Source organism: Apteryx mantelli, chromosome 3 (genome assembly GCF_036417845.1).
Source record: "Apteryx mantelli isolate bAptMan1 chromosome 3, bAptMan1.hap1, whole genome shotgun sequence".
NCBI lineage: Eukaryota > Metazoa > Chordata > Aves > Apterygiformes > Apterygidae > Apteryx > Apteryx mantelli.
In genome coordinates this window covers 80044499-80066439 of record NC_089980.1, presented here as the reverse complement: position 1 = coordinate 80066439, position 21941 = coordinate 80044499, and the positions used below count along the sequence as shown (strand labels likewise).

At 40.5% G+C, this 21941-nt stretch overlaps 1 protein-coding gene and 1 long non-coding RNA gene across 3 annotated transcripts in view; one reads left to right on the top strand and one right to left on the bottom strand.

Annotated features, from left to right (window-relative positions):
* Positions 1-927: 927 nt before the first annotated feature.
* On the bottom strand, positions 928-10269 carry HDDC2 (HD domain containing 2). Its single transcript, XM_067293773.1, has 6 exons — positions 10138-10269; positions 9410-9531; positions 8344-8446; positions 6240-6308; positions 2286-2424; positions 928-1072 (listed from the first exon to the last, which is right to left on the bottom strand). The coding sequence occupies exons 1-6, from the start codon at positions 10252-10254 to the stop codon at positions 978-980; spliced, it is 645 nt and encodes a 214-aa protein (XP_067149874.1). The 5' UTR covers positions 10255-10269; the 3' UTR covers positions 928-977.
* An 8656-nt stretch (positions 10270-18925) lies between these two features.
* The window catches only part of LOC106498011 (uncharacterized), a 64876-nt gene continuing 61860 nt past the window's right edge, over positions 18926-21941 (top strand). For both annotated transcript variants that reach the window (XR_001294885.2, XR_001294884.2), the window contains exons 1-2: positions 18926-19080; positions 20828-20942. This is a non-coding gene — a long non-coding RNA (uncharacterized lncRNA). The remainder of the gene's footprint in view (positions 19081-20827; positions 20943-21941) is intronic.

Sequence of the window (21941 nt, the reverse complement as noted above, 5' to 3'; positions counted from 1 at the left end):
TTTGGATTCCACTTTCAACTGTCTTGAAAATAATTAGTTTGAACTCTGAATCTACTAGTGAAATGAACATATTAAAGAGTGTCAAACCAAACCACAGTGAGCAGTTACTGTCTTACTGTTCTTTCTCTGAATACAGCAATCGATTCTATACACAGAATAGAGATGCTTTAGTATTCTTCAAAGCTTACCTAGCATTAAAAGTGTTCTCAAGGGAAAAATCTGAGGAACCTCATTCCTCCAGAATTAGACCTCAGCATGAGATGAGGACTAAGCAAGACTCTCCCCAATTCATCTGGGACGACTGGGCAACACTGATGCATATGTGGAAGTGAAGTTTTCTGTTGGAGAGTGTTAGTCAGGCCTTTTACAGCTTTATACAGAACCAGGACAGAATCTGCTTGAAATACCATTTGGACAATAAACAAAAATTTTATGCTACTCCAAAGACTTCATTCAAAGGTAATATAAAACTAAATAGGCATTTAGGTGTTAAAGCATAAAAAAATTTTTTCATTGAAGAGTAATTATTTCTGCAGAATAATCTCTTCCTAATGTTGATTTATTATTATGGGGTTACGTTCTGCTGAAGAACATATACTTTCACATAATAATTAGACTTTCCCTCAGTGACGAGAGTTACATTTCATTCAGCGTTATAGCTATCTTGCCCTACCATGAAATGTACTGTTCTCCAGATAAAGTACTTTTGTAAGTGAGACTGCATTAGTCAAAGCTGAGTTGGGGTGGGGGGGAAGCCCTAAACCTCATTTATAATATTGGGTCCTTGACAGAATCTATGGTTTGGGATGCAACTACCCTACCCACTCCTATCTAAGTGGTCTCAAGATTCTCAGCAGTTAATGCACAGAAAAAAACTCCCCTGGCAGAATTAGTGATGTTATGGGAGGGAAAACAACATAGAGAATGTAAAACAAAAACCAAAAAGTTTAATATAGCTATAGCTGCTTAGGAACACCTCAGGAATGTGGATGACATGTAGCAGCTATTTTTTGATTCCTTTCTGTATTAATCACAGACACAAGCTGAAGTATTTCTGGGTGAGCAAATTTTCCTGCAAGACAAAAGAAAGGGAAAAATTAATTAAAATGCTCTCATTTTTCTATGTGTGAAAGGTTGGCTGTGAAAGCTTGGCAGTGATGCTGAGCTTTAGGCTCAGAATTTTTTAAGGCAGTATTTCTATTCTACTTCAACTATGGAATAACTATAAGAGTAGTTACAGCCATTTTTCCCCAAAAAGCTTATACAAATATTTCTTGCTCTGTAAGACACTTAGAGTTAGAAAAAGGCTGCATCCTGACCAGAACAGTTCCATGATATGTATTTTACTACAGGAAACCACTCCAATTCAAGGACTTGAGATCATGGGTTCACTTAGGGTATACGCTCTAGGCTCTCCTGAGAAACTAGCTTGATTTAAGTTACTGAATTCTAGCAAGAGGGGAAAGATGTCAATTAGAAAAATAAGTATTTCAGCTTTTCTCATGTAGTCCTTTTTTTCCTTCTTGCCCAATCAAATCATTACATTTTTTTAGAGCACTTATTATTTCCCTGAGGAGTCACCAAGGTATAAATGGGAATTCTTTTACAGATGCAGTGTCTGGAGATTGCTGGTCCTTTCCTTGAGTTCATTTGTTCTTATTTTTTCCCAGGACAGGATGACTTGGAAGCATAGCCCTTTTCTGGTGTTCAACTCTCTTGCTAAAATTTTTAAAACAACTATTTTACCTATTTTCTCATTTTAACTAACAATTTAATTTATTTTGGAAAGCATGAAGAGCAGTAGATAGAATGAAATGTAGTACAATTGCACCTAAAGCATTTCACTGAGCTGGTTCCCCCATATACTTTGGGCAGGTCCTACAAGACCGCAGTCAATGTAGGGATAGCAAGTTTACTTCACTGGCTTGTGAAACACTAGCTTAGGGTAGAAGCAAGCTTCTGTCAAAGCATCAATGAAGACTAAAGGTTCCTTTAAACCCCTCTAGTGGTACAGAGAGATCCTTAAATGCATGCAAGTGTAATGAAAGCTGAGTTTCTCTCTAAATCCAAAGAGATGTAAAAGGAAGTTGGTATAAATGCAATCCATGTTCAACATGTACAGATAAATGTAAGGTGCTTTCATACCATGATAAACTTCACCAAAAATATTTAGTGTGTACTTCAGTAATGAGTGAAACAACTGTTTCTCACCTGCTCTGAATGCCTATCAGAAAAAAAAAGCAATTTATGTATTGGTTTTGTTTAAAAAAAAAAAAGTGTCATACCAGCAGTTGAATCATAAAAATCCTGTAGTCTGCCAGGTGCCTTTTCCAACTCTTCATACTCAAATGCTTGCAGTATCATCTCACACTGATCCAACTGTTTTACAAACTTGGCTTCTGCAGTAGACTGATTTTCATATTCCTAAACAAATGTGCAATAAATTTTTGTTTGTTGTTCTGAAACAGTATTAGAAGCTCTTTTTATATCTAGAATTTTCTTTATTAGTAAAAGCTGTTCCATAAATACTCAGAACAGAGCTACCTCTTTCACTCTCTTCTAAAGCCTGCTGTTCAGCAAAACACTTAAAATTAAGTATGTGCTAAAGTTCTATTAAACATAACAGGATTTAAGGACACAATTAACTTTTGCGTACTCAAACACGTACCAAAATGTTTTGCTGAATCAGGGATCACACGGAGACAATCCTAGTCACAATGTACGAGTTAAATAATAGGTTCCATATAATAAAATTTTATATATAAAGACCTTTCCAGGGTTGGCAAAGACTATGAATCACCATGGCGTGTGCCTATGCATTACTTTTACATATTTTTAAGAACTATTTTGCATTTTTCTCCGCCAGTTGCTATTTTCATAAGGAGTTGTTCCTTACAATTTTCCTGTCACTCCTTCTTAATCTCTTTGGTCTAATCTGTCTGAGCTGCTTATATCTCTTTCTTTCTCCTGGGAGACAAGGAGTGGTGTTGTTATGGGGTTTCCACTCCATAACACATCAAGTCCTTTAATCGCTCTGCTATCTTTTCCCTCTCTCCATTCATTGTCAGTTTATATTTGCGAGTCATTCACATTACTAGTCAGCTTGAACAATTTTGCTGTCATTTACCTCCAGTGATAGTTGCAGACAGGTTGGCCGTTTCATTTTCCTTTTTCAAAATCTATGGCATTTTATCTGATGTCTCTTCAACTGGTCTGCTCCTGGCTTTCCAAACCAACCGCAGAAAAAGGCTACTTTCTCTGTGGGTTATCACCACCTTGCTACCCTCAGCAGATCTGACCCCCCTCATCATCATTAACATCGGTAATAATCAGACCAGAGCCTTATGTACACACCAGGCCTATCTGTGCTTTCAGGTACACGTAACCAGTTATAGACAGCAATTCTACAGATGAGAACAGTGCAACTGCAGGAAGAGTTTTTCCTACTGACCCACAGAACATGGCAGGATTTTGACAGAATTTGAAACAGACAAGAAAGACCCTAAACTACTACCAGGATTTAGGCCACTTCAGAGAGCAGAATTTTGTTTCTATAACATGACAGACAGGAATAAACTGATTAACAATAAACTCCCTCTGCATGGTGAAGACAATGGTGAATGTCATTCATAGTGGCAAGATCCTGGTTTATAATTCCAGCACAGTGATGCTCAGATAATGAACGTGGCATGATCATTTGCTTGTCTGACATACTGTTAGGAGTCTGCTTTATTATTATGCTTACTGCTTTACATTCTAAAGTGAGAAATTCAGATTTTATTAGCCATGACTGATTTGTATATCACTCTATTTGAATTTAAATGATACTTTAAAATTTCAATTACATTCTGATCAACAGTTTAATCAACAGTTTCATTTCAACATTTTTACCTTCCCCCCTTCCTCCTTTCAGTCCGAGATTTGCCTCATATATGAATTGTTTAAATACTTCCTCTTACTTTCTCAAATCCATTTATTTATACTATTTTCATGACTCATGTTTTATTCCATTTTATTTGTCACCAAAAAGCACAAACCCTTTTGGCAGCATTATAATGGAGAACTTCATCACTGTGGCTGTTTGCTTGTAAAGGTCTGCCTCACCTCCTCTATTAATTGGGAAAATCAGTCTGTTACCCATCTCCTCGTGCACAAAGCCCACCAGATCTTATGCACACCTCAGCTTACATTAACCTCAAGAAACATTAGCTATTGTAATGTAACTGTGCCTAACACTGAAATAATCATTTATTGTTTTGTCCCCCCAGCTGTTTAAGAGTGCAAAATAATATACTTTGGAGAAACAGTAACTGGTCTTTCAAATGCCACAGTCTGTGTAGGGCTGTCTTTTAAAATGACTACTGTGATTTTGCTCTTGAAAAATAAGAAAAGCAGGACAGCGCTGAAGTGTGCTGACTTTTCCCTTTTTTTTTTTTAATGTATTCTGAATTAAGTTATAAAGTGAAAATATATCAATGGCATCTTTCTGCTAACTTTTTCCCCTACATCACACAGATACACACACACACACTTGGAGAGAGCTCGCCAGTACAGTCCAAAGCAATAGTCTTCTCAAGGCTGTAGGGAAAAGGGGGTCAAAACAGGACAGACCAGTACAAAAGAACTTGGTGAGAGTCTCAACAGATCTTGTCCAGACACTGTTCAGATCGAGGCCATCACTTCGTTCACTCATAAAAAGAAAGCAGACAGAAATGCCTCTGGCTAGCTGAAACCATAATATTATACCAAGTGATCAGAGGATTCTTGTTATCTGCTTTTTTTTTGATGGATCTAGTTGTTCCACTTAAAGTAAGCCTAGAGGGGCTGCATGTGAGCATTAGATTTTTAGATTACACTTGTTGCTATGTGGGTTACATTGATACTGCTACATTGGAGAGTTAATGCCAATAAATTATCCTGAAGGTACAAACAAAGAACAAATGATCAAAGTGTGCATATGCTAAATTATGGTTAACGAGAAAGATGAAAAGCTAACATGCTGAAGAACTAATTGCATACTGAACCAGCTCCTATACAATCAGAAGGGAAGCCCGAGGCAAAGGAAAAAATACGCAAAAAAAAAAAATCCCACAAGACAACTCTTATCTATCATAAACTTTTGTTGTTCTATTACAGCAGCTTCTGAATGGAGAAGGAATCAGTGTTTACTATACAAATACACGCTCCATATTTCCCAAATTTGGTTATGCTGATTTACCCCTTCAACCCTGGCGTGCAGCACTGAAAACACAGCTCTGTCGCCAGTTTAACCATACAACTAGCGCAAAAAAAAAAGGGGGGGGGGAATATAACCAAGCACAGAAGTTGGCTGTAAATATATGGAATTTAAATACAGTCTAAGTGGAAAAGTAAGAATGTCTGCATAAAATATAGCCTTGGGTTACGAAGCCCAAGAAACATATAACCCCTTGTTTGCAACAAGATGTGAACAAGAGACTGTGGACTCACTTGTCCTTATGAGATTGTATGTCAGGAGAAGATAAAGCACAGTAAATCTAAACATAGATTGTTTAGAAACAATCTAACGATCCCTTGTTTGCAAATATAAAAGATCTTCACAATTAACAGCACGAGTTGCATTACAAAGTTAAATCACCTTCAGAGATGTATTTTCCAATACAAAGATTTAAGGTATCCAAGACTGGCCAGCAATCTCTGTTGCTTGTAGAAGAGAACTGTACTTTATCAGTACTCCAGATTTAAGTTTAAACCAGAACTTACTACTAAATATTTTAGTCTAATGGGTTGTATAACAAAGAAATTAAAACCACAAATTATTACTTGTAAAAAAAAGCAGAAGAAAATTATTACATGATATAATCAGATTCCATTATATTTTTCTGTATTAAAAAAGCTACAAAGAGACAGATGTCAACAAAACAGAATTTAGTAAAAAACAGATTTATATCCAAGAGGGTTGGGTATAAAGAGCAAACTCTTCTTTCAGTTGTCAAACCAAGCCCTGAAAGGGTTCACCTGGAACTCTGTGAGGTCAAAGCCCGGTTATTTTACCAAAGTTTATGGTTCCTTCTTGAAAGGGATCCCAAAGTCATCTTCACTCATACTGTTCACTAAAAAATTTAAAGCCTTATCTCCTGAACAAATGAATCTACCTTGCTTGATGTCAAATAAGAGATGGCACAGTTTTATAGGCGAACAGAAAGAGGACAATAGGTTACCCTCAATTTTAGCAAAGGATTAAAAGATTGCAAGCTTACTTCCCAGAGTTCATAAATTTCTTTTCTGAGGTCCTCTGATAGAAGTTGGGTCAGTTGTTGCATAGCTGCCTGAAAAAAAGAAGCCATTATTCATATATGAATGACTTGAACAAGCACATCTTTATCATTATCTTTTAAAAAATTAACTGCTTGTTACCAAGTTTGTAAAAGCATATACTACACAATACTTTTCAAAAGCGCATGTGTACACCATGAAACCTGCCAGCAGAACAGCAGGAGCACTTGGCAGAGGATCCCTTCTGGGAGCTGCTTAAATGCATTGTTAGAGAATTAGTCCAAAACAACAGAAAAATAACCTGAAAGTGTATCCGGTAACTTCAAGAGTCCAAAAAGAAGCTCAGAGCAAAACAGGCAAGTCAAATGCCAGGGAACTGCCATCAGTTACCAGCTCTACCTTCCTCTGCAGCAATAAGACATAATACTCCCAGGCTGAGATACCATTTATTCAAGAATAAAAATTTTGGGACAAGGTGTAATGCCATATCAAACTAATGGTATAACCAGCAAGTATGTTCTTCATGTTCTTCCAGGGAATTAGTCTTCTGTGCTATTTCTACTGTTTCCTAGTAACACAGTGCTGGTTCTGAAACAATCAGCATCACAGGCAAAATAAAGGTTTTATGCCATGATTGTTTTTCCACTTGAGACACAGGACATGATTTCACAGTATGGCTGAACTTAATCACCTGCTCCTCACCACTGAAGCATTAAGGTCTCATTCCTCCCCACCTCCTTCCAGCTCTGGAGCTCATCCAATTTCAGTGTTAGCAGGGCAAAATGGCTTACCTGGCAAAAAACGACTCTTCTTTTTTTAAACGTCAAGTTAATTTTCTGCTGCTTTAGTGAGACTAACTGATTAAACTTACCAAATAAACAAGCAAACTTCAGAACCAGCTCAACATAAGCAGTAGAGCAGAGGAGAAAAGAGAACTCAGCAGCAGAGTACTGATAATTCAGCTCAGGCCATCTGATGAAACCATTACCCTCAGTGTAATTTTACCCCAAAGTTCAGGGTCAGCATAAATGTTCAGTACTTGATCCTCCTTCTCATGAGGTCAACAGCAAAGTCCTACTGAGTTAAATTGGAGCAGAAGGAGCTAGAAATACTTCAGAAAAATTTGTGAACATATTTAAGCATCAAAACTTTTCTTTAAGTGCCTAAAAACAAATGGTAATTCCCTCTAGGCAAGTTAAAGTCTGACCCTTAGTGACAAAACAACCTTTGGAGGCATCAGGGAAAGGTTTCTTTTAGTTTAGTGTAAGAACACATTAAACAAGTACACTGAAAAAAACAGAAAGACTGAAATTACAGTTAGTAAAGGTAGCATTTAAAGAATTCTAAATAGTCCTTTGATCTTTAAATTGCACTTTTTTAGCAAAGTTTACTCCTAGAATTAGTCATAAACCTCACCCCCAAGCTTAAACAGGTAAGCATAAAAGTGGGAAAAAATCATTAGAGCATTCATTACACTCTGAAGAACTAATTGTGGCCTCAAAAGAAATTACTAGGCCCTCTAGCTGTGACTGAAGGAGTGGTTTACCTTTTCTTCAAATAATGCACCAAAACAGCATTGACAAAGCAGCAGTTTAGACATATACATGGCCAAAATAAAATAAATCAAGCCAAACCGCAAAAACTAATGACAAAATTGGTATCTACACCGGGATTCCTGTGCAAATTGTTTAAATAAACTTTATGATGCATTCAAGTTATCTGGCACTGTATAAACAATCCATTAACGGTCATCCACTCTTCTCAATATACCTACTCTCCGCTCCCCACTTCTTGATTAGGCTGGTAAACACAACTAACATCTCAGGCTACAAAAAATCTAGTCAGTACAGAAATTAATGGTTGGAATGGAGATTACTTCAGGTGTTCTTCTTCTATACCCTTGTACTTCTTCATTTTGTCTGTGTAATATCAAAATGTTGAAAAAAAAAAAACAAACTTTGTTTACTCGTGGCCCATTTGCACAATGCCAATGACAGTATTAGGTTGTTCTGAGGATCTCTTCACTGCCACTGTATTTAAAAACACGTAAAAAGCTTTGCAGATGTGGTTTCAGGCTGTGTGTCATACCTCTTCTCTCCTGTGTTTCTCCTCCTTGGAGATATTATCTGCAGGAGCGATATCTCCAACAATGCATTCAGCCATATCATGAACCAAAGCTAATCGTATGCATCTGACAAGAAGCCAAGACAGAATAATTAATTTTTCAGCATTTTAAGCTATGCCTCATAATTAATAAAGGTGTCTTAAGAGACTGCATAATTTATCCCCTCTGTATATTTTACAGTTTTTTTTTTTTTCCAATTGTATACAATATTTTTCACTTCTTTGCTAAGGGAAATAGCTTCCACCTATACATGATTTTAATTCCTGATTTCTAGCTACTGCTGTTTGTAAATATAGATTTAAGTATAAATATAGTTTGTACAAGAGAATACCATTCAAGAGTGACGTACTCAGTTATCATAACATCTTCCAAACCCAAGCATACAGAAGCTAACTACATTATACACTTCACATTATCCCTGTAACAAGTAGAATGTAATCTGATTGGAGCCGTCCCAAATTCAATATATAACCTGACAAAACATGCTCACAACTCTGTAGCTATGTCAGTCTGTAAGAAAATACTCAAAAGTCTTCACTATTTTCATCAGCTCTTGAATTGGCAAAGCAAATATGATCCCATACCATACTTGACAACTCATTCAATACTAACAATGCTTTCGCTTCTACACTATATGATTTATGTGTCTCCTTACTGCCGCTGAGGGCTAACTCAGTCCGTCAAAATCTACACAGTATATGACTTTGCCTTCACTGTCTATTTCTTCAAACTGCCTTTTAACTGAAAGTCTTCAGCCTGCTTATTTACAGCTCACAAGAAGCCCAGCTCCGAGCCCTTGCATTAAAGACTTGCCTCGGCACTCTGATTTTAGTGATAGCAATCCTTAGTGCCTTTAACCTCTCCAGGTAAACAGCAACCTGCCGAAAGGGGGGCGGGGGGAGGAATTCAAACACTCTCTCGCTGTGTTTTGAAAGCTCCCCCTCAGCACGGGAGCTGCCCTAAGCGTTCTGCTTGCAGCTCTTCCGCCACGTTAAGAAAAGGAGTCGTAACAACCAGAGAGAGTCTCACCTGTCTTTGCTAAGGCTTTTGTCTTCGGTCACCAGCGCCATCATTGCCATCCTGTACATATGGTCCGACACGCTCTCCGGCTTCTCCACGTTCCTGTACACCCATCCTGTCCGCGCTACTCTCTGGGTGAAGGCAGCGTGACAACAACTTAAACATTAAGACCTTAGGGTTGGGGCGCGTCACTTTGCAGACACCAACAGAAACTCGGCCCGGCTGCCATCTCACGCGCTGGTAAGTTTTGATGCTTCCAGGAAGGCACTCGCCACGGAGACCGGGCTCTGTGGCAGGACTCCTTTACACCACTATTTGAAGACAAGCAAGCAGCAGCGACAGCCCTTTCGAGGGCCGGAGCACACGCACAGCGCGGAAAAACCGCGGGCCGCCTCGCCCGGGCGCTGCCCGCCTGCCCCCGGGGCAGCCGGCTCCGGCCACCGGGCCGGGGGCCATTTTCTCCGCCTCACAGACATCGTAGCTTTCAGGCAGCGGCGTTAGCGCGGCTGCTGAAAGCCAGTGAGGGAGCACAGGGACCACGGCTGCTTTCAGGGGGCCCTGGTCCTCCCTTAATGCTCGGGGCACCCGGAAACCCCCCCCACCTAGCGCCCCGCTTCGCCGCGCCGGTCACCGCGGATCCATGTTGGGGCCTGGTCGCGGCTCGCCAACGCCCCGCCGCGGCTCCCGCAGGCGCCCCGCCGCGCTCCCCCCGGCCCGGCGCCGCTCCCCGCGCTCACCTTGAGCTGCCCCACCAGCCGCAGGAACTGCAGCAGGCCGCCCGCCGCCATGCGCCCGCCCGGCAGCGAGCCGCCGCCCGCTCCTCCTCCTCCTCCGCCGGCGCCGCCCGCCGCCATGGTGGCGCCGCCCCCGCACAGCTGCCGTGGCGGCGAGAGCGCCGGGCGGGCGGCGGCGTCTTTGGAGAGGTAGACGTGCTTTCCTTTTTTTTTTTCTTTTTTCTTTTTTTTCTTTTTAACGCGTTAAGCTCTTGGTTAGGTAAAAATATACAGGTAGACCTTGGAGGTAATGCGCCCTGCTAGGCACGGCGGCATCAGGGGCACACAGCGGCCCGAGGGCTGCCTTTGCCCTTGCAGTCTCCCCCTTTTAGCCCACAAATTTTGGATTAATTCATTTTCCCGCAGTGGCGTTACTTCAGCAGGATGGGTCAAGTATACTTTTATCGCTTTCCTTCCCCTCTGTTCTTGGCTTTCCCCTACTGCCTTTTTCCATCCTCCTTTATCCGAGCCCTTAGGGCCTGTCAAACCTGGCAGCTTTGAAGCACGGTGGGGCCTGCTCCTTGCGCAAATGGCTATTAGGGAGCTAGCTAAAAAAGTGATTTTTAAAAGAGGAACCCCGTGCATCTTAGAAGAAGCTTTGCCAAATTTGGAGTGCTTGTCTTCAGGAGAGGGTCCGGGCTGTAGTACTTGGGAGCCTGGGTGTTTTTGTGATTTACTGTGGAGGTCAGAAGTGTGAATGCAGTTCCTGGGAACAAAAGCCCTTTCGAGTTGTGAAAAAAGAAGTAAATGCAAGCTATGGAAGCCCCTAAATAGTTAACTGCAGATGATGGGACTGTTTTTCCCATTGGCCAGTATCAGAAATGGGGCACCGAGCTAGATGGACCATTGATCTGGCTCAGTACATCCTTAGATAGGACTGACTTCCTTAAGTCTTCAGTGGTTTTTAGGTTTGGATATTGAATAGGCTAATTTTGCACAACTGCATTACTCAGTGGATGCTATTTCGGATGCCGTGCTGAAGTATCTAACGCTCTCTTGCCTGGATAACTGACATGCTGATTCAAGGTCATGGGTTTCACTACAAATGATATTACTGGAATTAAACACTGGGGCATCTAAGTCTCCATTTCTGGAGAGATTCTCTGAAACCTGGATAATATTCCTGTAAGTCAGGTGAGAAGATGGAAAAAAGAAATAATCAGTAGACTCAAAACCATGTTCCAGATCCTCTTAGCAAAAATAATGAGGAAAGCAACAATAAAAGTTATATTATTCATGGATATGACTGCTGCAAGAAAGGATACATAGGTGGGTTATTCTTTCCAGGGATACAAAAATGAAAGGAAGGAATCCTTCCATGTGAAGAAAAGGAAAGCAGTCTTGTAGACAGGAACAAGAGTAGAAAAGATTACAGGGGGTATTGTTACGTGAACCAAATTACTAGCAATTCTTCAATAAATTGCCCAGAAAGAGCGAGACTGGAATTGACTATTTAGTTGTAAGTTCATTGGAACTGTAACCATGCCTCTTTACATTCTTTATGTAATATCAAGCACATGACTGATATGCAGAAATAACACTAATCAAAGGATGGACAGCAATAATGCTGGGGATGGTAGGAGGGGACAGGGAACTTAAATTATTCCAATAAGAAAATATGACACAGTCAGGTATGTAGGGTTATATAACTCTCCTCTGTGATAAAAGAATCAAGATTGAAGCATACAGCATGGGCTGTATGAACTTTGCTGACCAGCTTGATTTGTTCTGATTAAATTCCGCACATTTTATAAACTCCCCAAAGAGCTTTTCTTAGAATCTTAAAACTGCCACAAATGATATCGAGAGAAGTGGAAGCTGGGCTCTTGTTGATACAGGCAACTACAAAAATAAATTGCTGTTGGGGCCTTCTCTGTGAGTATCTCATAATTAGGTTAAAAGTGATCATATCATTTAGCATGCTTTAAAAAAAAAAAACATAGGAAATGGAACAAGCTCCTATAATTATTCAGGGAAGAGAGAGTGGTTATCTCAGTTGCTGCACTCCGAGGTTTAAATTAGTTTAGGGTCCCCTGGCGTCTGGCTACAGGCACTTCTTATCACTTTTACAGCTTGAAATAAGTAACACACTAAATTACTTTGCAATTGGTAGCTTTTCACAATACATTGCATTTCTTTGCTATTTTTTTATTGCCAACTGAAATACCATTTAATGGTTTAAGTGTGGCAACAAATTTTTGATTTTCAGAAAAGAACATCTGCAGTTTGCCAGATATCAGCAAATGGCAGAGTATTTTTTATTTTTGCTCATGTGTATACTTAAACAATATTTCTGAGTTAATAATAGATCCAGGCACAGCATTTTGGTGACCATTTAAAAGCTATCCTCACGCAATAAGCAAGGATCATAGAGCAGGAAAGTCATCAGTGTTACAGTTGTTTCACAAAAATGCTGATTGGAAAGGGACCTCTGGAAGTTGCCTAGTCTAGACTCCCACTCAAAGTGGGACTATCAGTGAAGTAAGTCAGATCTGCTGTGGCTTTGTCTTCACAACTCTTGAAACCATCCAAAGATGAAAATTTCACATCTTCTGCAAGTCCAAATAAACAATTTTTTTTCGTAATGTCCTCTCTGGACCTCCCAAGCCGCAGTTTCTGGTCATTGCTTCGTGTTATATTGTCTGCCACTACAAAGAAGTATTTGGCTCTGTCGTGTTTGTAACCACCCTTCAAGTAGCTGTAGGCTACAATTAGGCCACCCCTCAGACTCTTCAAAAGACAAGACAGCCCTAGCTCCCTCAACCTCTTTTCCCAGGTTATATGATCTAGATCCAAATCATCTTGGTAGCCCTTTACTGGAGCCCCTCCTCTTGAACTGGGGAGCACAAAACTGGACTCTGTATTTTAGGCAAGGCCTCACAAGTCCCAAGCAGGGGGGGGCATGCTCCTTCTAATGTAGCCTTGTACGTGATTTGCCTTATTTGGGATGAGAGCACACTGGTTGCTCATATTGGACTTGCCTTTCACCATAACCGCAGGTCCTTTTCAGGAAGGCTGCTACCTAGCCAGTCTCTGCAGCCGGTATTGATGGAAGAGTTTGCTCTGCCCCAAGTGCAGGGCTTTGCATTTCTCCTTGTTTGCATTTCTACTTGTTGTACCTGTTAAGGCTTCTGTCAGCCCAATCCTTAAGTTTCTCAAGGTGCCTCTGATCTGAAGCTCCACCATCTGGCGTGTCAGCCACTCTCCCTAACTTAGTATTATCTTTAAATACGTTGAGGGTGCCTCCTGTCCCATCATCAAGCTTTTTGAAGAAGATAATGAACCATACAGGCCCTGTATCAACCCCTAGGGCGCTCTGCTTGTTACTGGCCTTCAGGCAGATACTAAGGCCTCAATCGCTACCCGCTAAGCCCAACAGAGTACACAGTTTTTAATCCGTCTAAACAGCCAGCTCATTCAGGCCATATTTCCTCGGCTTCCAAGTGAAAATGTGGGAAATGATTTCAAAAGCCCTACTAAAATCAAGATTTATTATGTCCACTGCTGTCCCCTTGTCCATGTGGTCAGCTGTTTCATTGCAGGATGCGACTGGGTTGCTCAAGTATGATCTGTCCTTGGTAAATCCATGCTGACTGTTCTTGATTATCTTTTTGTCCTTTACATGTCTCTTTCTACTATATTTTCATAAATTTTTTTCCTGTATCTTGCAGTCTCTGTGGCCAAAAACAATCCTTCTGGTTTTGTGAAAAGTGGTCAAGTACTTTCTAAACTCAGACTATCACAGAAATAGCATAAAATAATTTAATAATTTCTATATTAGTAAGATAATGAATCTTATTCAACAGTGCTATTTTTAAAGCTAGCTAGTAGCAGACATCTTCTCTTTTAAACATTCATGAGGGCTTCTATTCAATATAGATTTTTAGTGTATATATTCCCCTTTAAATCCAGTAACTTTGTTTATTGCAGACTCTTTAACAATTCTCTCACATGGGTAAGTCTTGTACAGAATATATGAGGAGGTATGATTTTCAGTTATATCGTGTAATAATTTCTTGCTGCCTGTGTCATTAAGGTACATTTCTGGAACAGATTCTTTTTGTCATTAAAGAGACTGGGCTCACAGGCCCCCCTGTAGCTGTCCACTAAGTTTAGTAAATGCATTCAAAACTAGCATATCATCTCTTTGTGGCTTACACCCTGAAGGTTTTCTGTGTGCTTTTAGCATACACAATTTGATTTTGTAATGTACTTAATATCTCTGCTCCATTTGAATCCTTTGGAGCTGTGAACGCTCAGGAGACCTGAGGTTTCTAATGGCATTAAGCAGAGCAGAATGCTGCTAGGTAACAGTATGCAGAGCGTGCCAACATCATTTAGCATATTGGTGGAGGAAATTTCTCAGGCTTCTGCTAGAAATAATGTCTTGGTTTACTTTTTTCAGTGTGTAATAGATTTCTTCAAAAGTGCTCATTAAAACATAGGTACAATATATGTGGGATAAAATATGTGTGTGAGATACATTTGCCCTTAATACAACTATTCTTTACCACCTGTATGCAAACAAAATTGCTTACTTACATTAGCTTTTTACTCAGTCATTCTGGGACAGTACTAGAGGTATAACTATGTGTGAATATTTCCAAGTGCTTAACATGTGCACCATATGTAGTGTTAAATACATACTTAAATCTCTGGAGGGCCAGAGGACAATAATGTAGCTCTTTTAAAATATGAGGTGTTTTTATTCTTGACTGAAGAGCCCAACAACAGAAACAAATCTGGGATCCCAGCTCCTTGTAATTATAATCAGTTTTTCTAATTTAATTCAGAAATGTTAGCAGGGATTTGCAAAGTCTCTCTATAGGATATTAAGATAATGTTAAGGCTTAAGTCTCAATCATTCGTCAAGCTAAGGTGGCTTTTTGCTACACCTTTTGCTGTAGCAGCTGGAAATTCCAATGGAGAAATACTAAATTACATATCTTGCTACTGCTGAGTAATCATATTTAGTAGCAGGAGATGGCGCTCTCTGCCCACAAATCTCTACTTCAAACACATTTGCCGTTACCAAATGCCATGTTTAAATTATGTTTTAGTTTCTTTAACAAAATAGCGCTGAGGGAAAGGGGTTGTTTTACACACTTGGCACAATAATATGAAAGTCATCTCTACAGAGCCCAGGTGACTGGGGACAGAACCCTTAACTACTTTTAAGGTGGAACTTAATCAGCTTGTGGTTTGTGTAGTGCCAATAACAACACTGGCTATTTCTAAAACTCTTACATGTTCTGCTAATATGGACACACCAAACCTTGTGTCAGTGAAATATCTTTGGAAAAAGTAATTAATTGACTGGATTCATTTGCTATCATCGGACAGAAAAAAAAAGTGTGGCTCACAGTATATAGCAAAGTGATTACATATTGCAGATTCAATAGGCAGGAACAATAGCCCCTGTGTCCTGTGTAAGAGAAAAAAAGATGAGCACTTGCCAGAGACTGTAAATGCTCATTTTATTTCTCCAAACCATGTTATATCTTCCTTTACATGAGGCAATATTAGCAACAAGGTAGAAGTAGCTAGTGTAAATCTGCTTGTGCAATAATCCTCTGTAGTGATGCAGAAAGAGCAAACACCAGGGACACTCGGTCTTGCATGTGTATGCCATGTGGCTCCTTCCCCTCTGTCATACACCTCACGGATGTTAGGCTATATGTTCTTATGCCCAGACTGCTCTGAGCTGCCTTGCACAGGCAGTGTCAGTGCAGCTGAGATAGGTACCATTCACCGATGTCTGTGCCAAGGGCTGTACATCTTTTATCATGACTTCCTCTGCAGTTCAAGCAGGCAAGGTTCATATGGAGAAGGTTAAGATTTAAAGCGTAGAAAGTACCCGTGTAGAAAGTACCTGTCACATATGTTGGCTGGTTATTGACTGTAAATAGTCACCAAATCCAGCCTAGAGGTGAGTGAAACTTCATTTGTGCTGTAGTCATTAACACTGAAGACTGTATGTGGCCAGAAAACTTAGTGCTTCAGGAGAGTCTAGCCATTGGATTTGTGCAAAAATTCAGACATGTATGTGTTGCCTGTAGGAGAAATGCCTGTCTTTAGGCTTTTCAGAGTTTTAGTTCCAAATGTGTGAATGAGAACTGGTAATACAATTAAATGCATGTGGTCTATAGATTGCTGGGATTCCCTCATTTGACCTTCATTGATGGGAGCTGCCGTGAAGGTCAGTAGACACAACTAGTGCTGACAGTCTGTCCACTCATGCTCATAGAGCTCAGGAGCTCTTCCAGCATAACAGTGTCAGAAAACCTACCAAGTTTGACAGACTGTGTGTGAGGGTCGCCCAGCTGACCCCTTCCTCGTGCCTGCATGAGGCAATCTCAGCAGCACTGCGTAAGCTGTCAGTCATTTATGGAGTAACAAGTTCTTTCCCCTCCTGTGAGCCTACAGATCAGGTGCGGCTGCAGTCTGCGATCTACCTGCAGATGCACAGAGTTGAGGGAGGCAGAGATATTGCAGAGGAGCACTGGTCACACTGGCCTTTCCTAGCGGCAGGGTAGCACCGCTGTTCCTGGCCTACCCCCTGTAACACATGCAGAGGCCTGTCATACAGTGCGGTGCACCAGAGTCACCACATCAGAAAAAGAGAACAAAAAGGAACAAAAAAGGTGAGCAGATTGTTTTGGTCTTTGATGGAAGACCATTTATTTATTTGTGAATATCAATGGAAGGTACATCAGAAGGCTGAGGAGAAATTGTGCTTAGGATAGTCTTCCTGTAGTTGACAATAACTAACTATAGTATATTCATTAAGTGTAGCTAACCTTGTAGGATCACTACCAAAAAGGAAAATGCTCTTCTTATTGCTGTTGCATAACATCTTTGGCTTTCTATGATGAACAAGAGATTTCTTGTCAGAACCCTTAACACTTGCCTTTCTAGAATTACAAAAAGAAGAAAAAGTAGCCTTTTCTTAGTTAAGTAGAAGTATCAGATCTGCAGAGCCAGGAGTAGAACTTCAGAATAGTACATTTAACAAAAAAAGTCAATTTAAGAGCAAATCAATCTTACATGAGCAGGACATTTCTAATGTAAAAAGGCAGCTGAACTAGAGGATTAGGCCACACTGCCCGATTAACATCATTTGATCTTCTGCTATTGAAAAGCCACTGGGCTTCTTGGAGAATGGAAGCATTCAGACTCTAAATGAAACCACAAGCCTGGCTTAGAAAAAAACTGCTAAACTGAAAACAACTTGCCTTGCTTCAGTAATTGTCAGTTTCTCTCTGCTGTTAGGGGATGCATCCAAATAAGGATTTAGAAATCCCTTGCGTTTTGATATAGCAAAGAAAAGCTAGAAAACTGCATAAATCTACCTGGGAAAGGCTTATAGTTATATGAAGCTTGCCTTTCTTTGTGGTGTCTTATCTGTTTCATTTTAAAGGTGGAAGAAAGATACCCAAATATCTTTTTTTGTGTTCATTATCTGTCTTTGTAGCACATTTACATTCTTTTTTGCCTTTTTAAATTTTTTTGGACAAAAAAATGGTGTTCCCTCTGAGCTGCAAGACCCGCTCAGGATCAGAGAGGTACCCACTGATGATATTTGATAAGAAAGCAAGAGAGGAAGGGAGTTTCAGTCACATTTGTTATTCTTTCAGTGATACTTGTTTAACTTGAATGATTAATTAACATTTTTAATAAAGGAAACTTTTGTTAAAGTTTTAACTCTTGCTTGGGAGCCTCCAAGCAAAATCATAGAAGGCCAGACTTGATCTTCTGGAATTTTCTAAGATAAAGCAAGAAGTAAGGAACCTTTATATGATAATTAAGCCCTTTGTTACTGAAAACACCAAAAACAACAGGGAACCCCAAATAAAATGAAAATGAAAAATGTCTGCCCCTCATATCTTTTCTATTAGAAAGCTTATATTGTTTACACTTATTATACTTAAATAAATTTTGAAGGGATTTTCACAGTCCCCTGCCACTGTCAGCACTTAGTAAAGTAAATAGCAAACAGACAGAAATTAAAGAATTTCTTTCCTATCTCTAATGACCTGATGATCAGTTTGCTCAAAGGGTTTTTCTGTGCTCTTTGGAGAATAGTAACTAGTATTCACAAGCATTCCTTTTTTTTCATTTGAAACACGCTCACTTAAGACTCATGCTGTTATTTTCGGTCAGTATCTGGTGCAGGGCAGTATTTTGAAGTATGGAAAACTGTGAGTGTTCTTGTTCACACACAAAAAAATCATGCTGTTAGGCACCGTATATTCATATAATGAGAATACATATCCTGTCCAAAGTCTACTGCATTTTCAACAGTCTCCCAAATGCCAGCCAACTCAGACTCTGCTTGGCTTCCAAAATCAGATGTGATCAGGCATGTAACAATGTAAAGAAAAATAAACCCACAAAGGCACTCTGAATTATAATGTAAATTTTTTTCTAACATACAAGAAAGAACAAAATGGAAGTTTTATCCCAGCTCTGCTTCCTTTTGAGTTCCCCCACCCACCCTTATTACTGTGAGCAATATTTTTCAAAATAAAGGCACACTGATTTGTTTGTTATTCTGGGCTCTGAAAAGAAAATCAGATTGGAACACTGTCCAACTGTATGGCTGTAGTCCCATTAAGGACCTCTAAGCATACTTGTCTTTGTCCATTGTAAACTAGTTCATTGTCTTCCGGGGAGAGCTCATGATAAGCCAACTTATATATAACTTTATAACTGTATATGCTTATACATTTTTGCAGGATGTTGACCCACATCATTCCTGTTGGTTCTCACACACTAAGAGATGCACATAATGAGCTGCCGCCTCCTGCTCCCCCGCTGCTCGGCTGTTATTTTACACACTGGTGATACATCTCTGAAGCCTCTCTTCCCCTTGGTGACCCCACGTGGCAGCCTCAACTGGTCGGCGTGAGTTGGCTCTGTCATCCCTGTGTGTCCAGAGTCCTGAGGTCACCGGGCTGTACTGCAGAGGCTGCGAGCTTGAAGGAGACTGCTGTAGGCGCAAACTGTAGCACTAGCTCAGGGCTGTGGTCCTTCCTGTCTCATGTGGCTGATGCATCTCATGCACTGGCAAAAACAAACAAACAAACAAACAAAAAAAACTTGTTATTTTTGTCCAAATGTTTGACCTCCTCAAACATCCGAGGAAGAAACAGGTCCATTGGCATTCTCTTGCTAATCCAAGGAAACCTTTTGCACGGGCCTGTGCTTTCTAACCTGAGATTGACTTTAATTATCCATTATTTTGTCCTCCTCCCTGGGAGCCTCTAGCTGAATGCATTGTGCCACCCAACATATTAGTCAATCATCCCAGCTTATGGAACGCTGTACTTTGCATCTTGGCCTCAGTGTCATTCATGTGCACTGAGTGGAGACAGCAAGCAGATTTAAGACACCGCGCACATTTAAGCGTGCTAGGACCTGTCTGTTCCTATAGTAAATAACTTTGCTGACATTCAAGCTGCACGCAGCTTGATGTTAGGTCAAACAAAAATGTCACACTATAATCACTTTTTAAATAGCTGTTTCCGGCTCAGTACTGTATAGTTCTGCAAGAGAAAGCACTTAAAGCTGACAGACAGAAAGAGGAACCTTCTGTGTAGGATGTTTGCCTAATCCCATCTCTGCCCCTGCCTGTCAGACTTGGAGGTTTTGTTTGTTTAAAAAAAATTCTGTGTATACATTTTAATGCCACTGTACTTTTCAGATGGGCAGACTATAAAGAAAACTCCTCAGTGAGTTCTGGGGAGAGCCCTTTGATGTGGCCCCGGAGGTACAGTGCCCTCAGCAGCATTTGAGGTCAATGCTGTGTCGTGGTGTGGGGGGCACTAAGCTGCTGACATGCCATTGCTTGGAAGAGACCTGTGGGTAAAATCCTAATGAGCTTTAGTGGCCAAAAGTGTGAGTGTTTTCACATTCCCTAATACCAATCCCTAAATTAGTCTCTATCTCTGAATCGCCCCGTGGAAGATGTGAACCACAGGGGAAGCCTCGTGAGACTGACTTTCACTGTCAGCCACCTGAGTTCGGTGGCTAAAGTTAGATGGTGTGACGGTCTGCATATCGTCTCAGCGAGGCTCTGGCATCCTGCCTTGTCCTAGACGGGCACTAGTGTTGCCACAGGGAACAGCGATAGCTTGCTAGGGTGCACAGTGGTACTCTCTGGGCTTTCCTGAGTGGTACTTTCCTCTTCCACAAAGCCAAAATATGGCTGGAGGGCGTACCTGCACCCAGCCACCTGGAAGTGTGCCCGAGGCTGCTCCTTCTTGTCACTCTCTCCCACTTTCCCAAAATTGGACATGTGAGAAGAACTTCCCACCTGCATCTTTGTCTTTTGCATTAAAAGCTCTCCCTGGGTGGCTATGAGTGGTTTGTGTAGTGGCAATAAATGGCAATAATCAGAAGGTGACAGCATTTTCCAAGGGGAAACAGTTCTGGAAGGCAAAAGCATTAATGATCTACAAGGAACAATTGAAGTGAGTGATCTTTTAGCCAGAAAAGAACTGTGTAGGAGGTGCTGTGGAAATCCATGAAGGAACAAAGCAGACTTGTCATCAATAGTTTATGAGAAAAGAAGAAAATAGCCTTTCTTCAACTTTTTCACTATAACCTTTTTCTTCTTACTTTGATCTTTGACTTTCTTTTTTCTAACCAGCTGGGGGACTGAGAAGGTGCTATAGATGTGACTGAATGCTGCCATGAGAGTCCAGCCATGGAAACACCCCCGACTGGTGCTTCACTGAAGCTGTTGACCCCTGCTTGTAAGTCTTGTAAGTCATTTCCTTTCCTGATTAGATCAAAATAGTGGCACCAATCTGAGCGTGTCAACATGGAGATTTCTATGTTCATTTTCATCACTGTCCTAAAGGAATGTATACTCTATACCTTTTAGGTTGAAAAGCAAGTTTATTCTTGCAGAAATATATTTCCAAGCTGCATTTAGACATTCAGCATTAAATCTTCACACATCCCTTATTTCACATAGTTACAGAGTGTGGTGGCTATTGCCAAATCTTATAATAATAAACATGATAGATGAGCAAAACTCTTCCACATTCAGACTCTGGAAGATAGGCTTTTGCCAAATGCAGCTGCTAGCTATTGGGCCCTATAGAGAGGGAGCTGGGAAAATATTATAGCCTCCAAGAGGTAGGGCAAGTTGATCCTTGTCTACAACTATCCAAGATTTCTTAACCCAGAAATACCTTCTTTTATACCTCCAAATTTATATTGGCAAATCTTCTTCTCTTAACAGTATATCTCCTGGGAGTGACTAAATTGCACTGCACTCTGGCTCCACCAGTAATGTGAAAGCAAATAGTGGCAGTTGTATGCAACCCCAGCGGAACTAGTTTAGGGCTGGTGGAGAATTCATCCAGACTAGAAGAGGGAGAAGGAAGAAACGGGGAGATGGATTATGGGACAGAGTATATAGAATGCACAATGCATTTATGAAAAATAAAAATGCATTCAGAGTCCACCAACCTCTCCCTCTTTTAGGCCATCCCTTGGTAGAAAAATTAAAACTGGACTAGAGGAGCCAGCTGTGGATAGGCGTTCCTGATACAGCATGAAAAATAACATGCACTGAAAAACAAATATTGTGATTTGTGATCTTGGGTGGTATAGATTTGTAGGCCAAGAGAAACTCAGATGAGGGAGAATAAAATGCCCCAGTTCAATCTTTCTGAATGTGAATCAATACTTTGTTTTGTGCAATTCTGCTTTCCTGTAAAAAAACACAATGCAAGGTAGGGAAGAGAACAGCT

Coding starts and splice junctions, on each gene's coding strand:
- HDDC2 (XM_067293773.1), bottom strand. CDS start 10,254: ATGGCGGCGGGCGGCGCCGGCGGAGGAGGAGGAGGAGCGGGCGGCGGC. Junction 8,447..9,409: donor AAAAGCCTTAGCAAAGACAG/GTGAGACTCTCT, acceptor GCTTCTTGTCAG/ATGCATACGATTAGCTTTGG. Junction 1,073..2,285: donor TTTTTATGATTCAACTGCTG/GTATGACACTTT, acceptor TTTGTCTTGCAG/GAAAATTTGCTCACCCAGAA.